This window comes from Elephantulus edwardii, unplaced genomic scaffold (assembly GCF_000299155.1).
Source record: "Elephantulus edwardii isolate Elephantulus edwardi_28Jun2011 unplaced genomic scaffold, EleEdw1.0 scaffold00086, whole genome shotgun sequence".
Lineage (NCBI taxonomy): Eukaryota > Metazoa > Chordata > Mammalia > Macroscelidea > Macroscelididae > Elephantulus > Elephantulus edwardii.
The window spans coordinates 7924575-7925943 of NW_006399836.1; the positions used below are offsets into that span (position 1 = coordinate 7924575).

The 1369-nt window shown below is 57.2% G+C and overlaps 1 protein-coding gene across 1 annotated transcript in view; it reads right to left on the minus strand.

The window, feature by feature from the left end:
• KDELR3 (KDEL (Lys-Asp-Glu-Leu) endoplasmic reticulum protein retention receptor 3) overlaps positions 1–1223 on the minus strand; it is an 11788-nt gene extending 10565 nt beyond the window's left edge. The window contains exons 1-2 of the mRNA XM_006890208.1: positions 1173–1223; positions 22–316 (exon numbers count right to left, since the gene is read on the minus strand). Coding sequence (XP_006890270.1) covers positions 22–316; positions 1173–1223 — 346 coding nt within the window. The remainder of the gene's footprint in view (positions 1–21; positions 317–1172) is intronic.
• Between the last annotated feature and the right edge of the window lie 146 nt (positions 1224–1369).

The window sequence follows — 1369 nt, forward strand, 5'->3', positions numbered from 1 at the left end:
GCTGCGCTCCCGCCGCCCCGCCGGTGCGCTCTGGGCGGGCGGTGACGTGGCCGCGGCCGCGGGGAGGGGGAGCCAGGAAGCTCGGCGGAGACCCCGCCTCCAGCCCATCCCGGCGCCTCCCGTTCCCGGGGCGGGGCGGCCCGACCAGGCCGAGGGGCTTCCGGCCGGGGCGCCGCGGTCTGTCCTCTGCGCGGCTACTGTGTGGGTCCCCGCCGCGCCCCGCAGTGCCGGTGACCCTGCACCTCCGACCCGGGAACTCAGGCCTTTGCCTCGCCTGCTCGGGAAGGCGGATCTTCTCGCAGGCGACCCTGCCTGTCTGTGTCTCAGTTCACCGATCTGTACACCGGACCAGTGAGCCCGAATAGTGGGCTCCTGCCTGTCAGGATCTGGTATGAATCCTGGCAGATCCTGAGCGCCCCATAAATGTCCTGTCATCCTGGGGTCCTAACCCCCTCCTCTTTGGAGGGGGTGGGCCAGGGTGAAGAGCCGGGCCTGGCGCCTCCTGCGCTGTTAACTAAGTCAGTTCACTTGTCCTTGCCTGACCCTGTTGAGGGAAGGGGTGGGGACAGTACTAACTTCGCAGGTTTAAGTCTGGCCGACCGCCTTTCCTTTGGCCTCGGATGTTTCATTTGTAAAATATCCTTGCGTCTGGGTATGAACAAGTGTCCTCTGCTGACGCCTCTGAAGGGGATCTCAATGAGGAGTCCTGGTCAGAGTAGGAGGGGGGTGTGGGACAAAATTCAAATCATTAGGGGGGAAAAAACTGAGCTTATTGATCTGATAGTGACTGTGACCTTCAGCCAGCCTTCCACCCTGGAACTGAACTTACTCCCTTGGCTCCACTTGGCACCACATGATAGACAGGTGAACACACCAGGAGGCACGCACCCTTTAGAGCTAAGAACCAAATAAAATCGAAAGAGCAGCAGCTTTGCCCAGGGATAAAGCCCACGAGGCAGGACAGACAGAAAAGGATGAGAGGAAATGGGAAACACAGGAGGAAGTGGGGAAAGTGAATGCTGTTAATATTGTGGACACCAAGCAATCTTATGAATCAAAGTGTGTGTGAATTGTTGAATGGAAAGTCTATTTACAATGGAAGCATTCATTTAAATCACAACAAAAAGCTAAGAAGAAATAAAAGGATATCCAAGGCCCTCCCTCATCTTCACCTTCTTGGTCGGGAGCATGCAGGCCTCCCACAGAGTCCCAGGACTGCACATCCGGGCGCAGTGAGGGGCTTCTGGAAGGTGGAAGAGGGGTCCTCCAAGTGTTGTGTGGCCACAGACCTGCTGAATCAGAATCTGCAGAGACCCAACATTGCACATGATTGGTGTACACATGAAAGTGTGAGAGGCATGGCACGAAG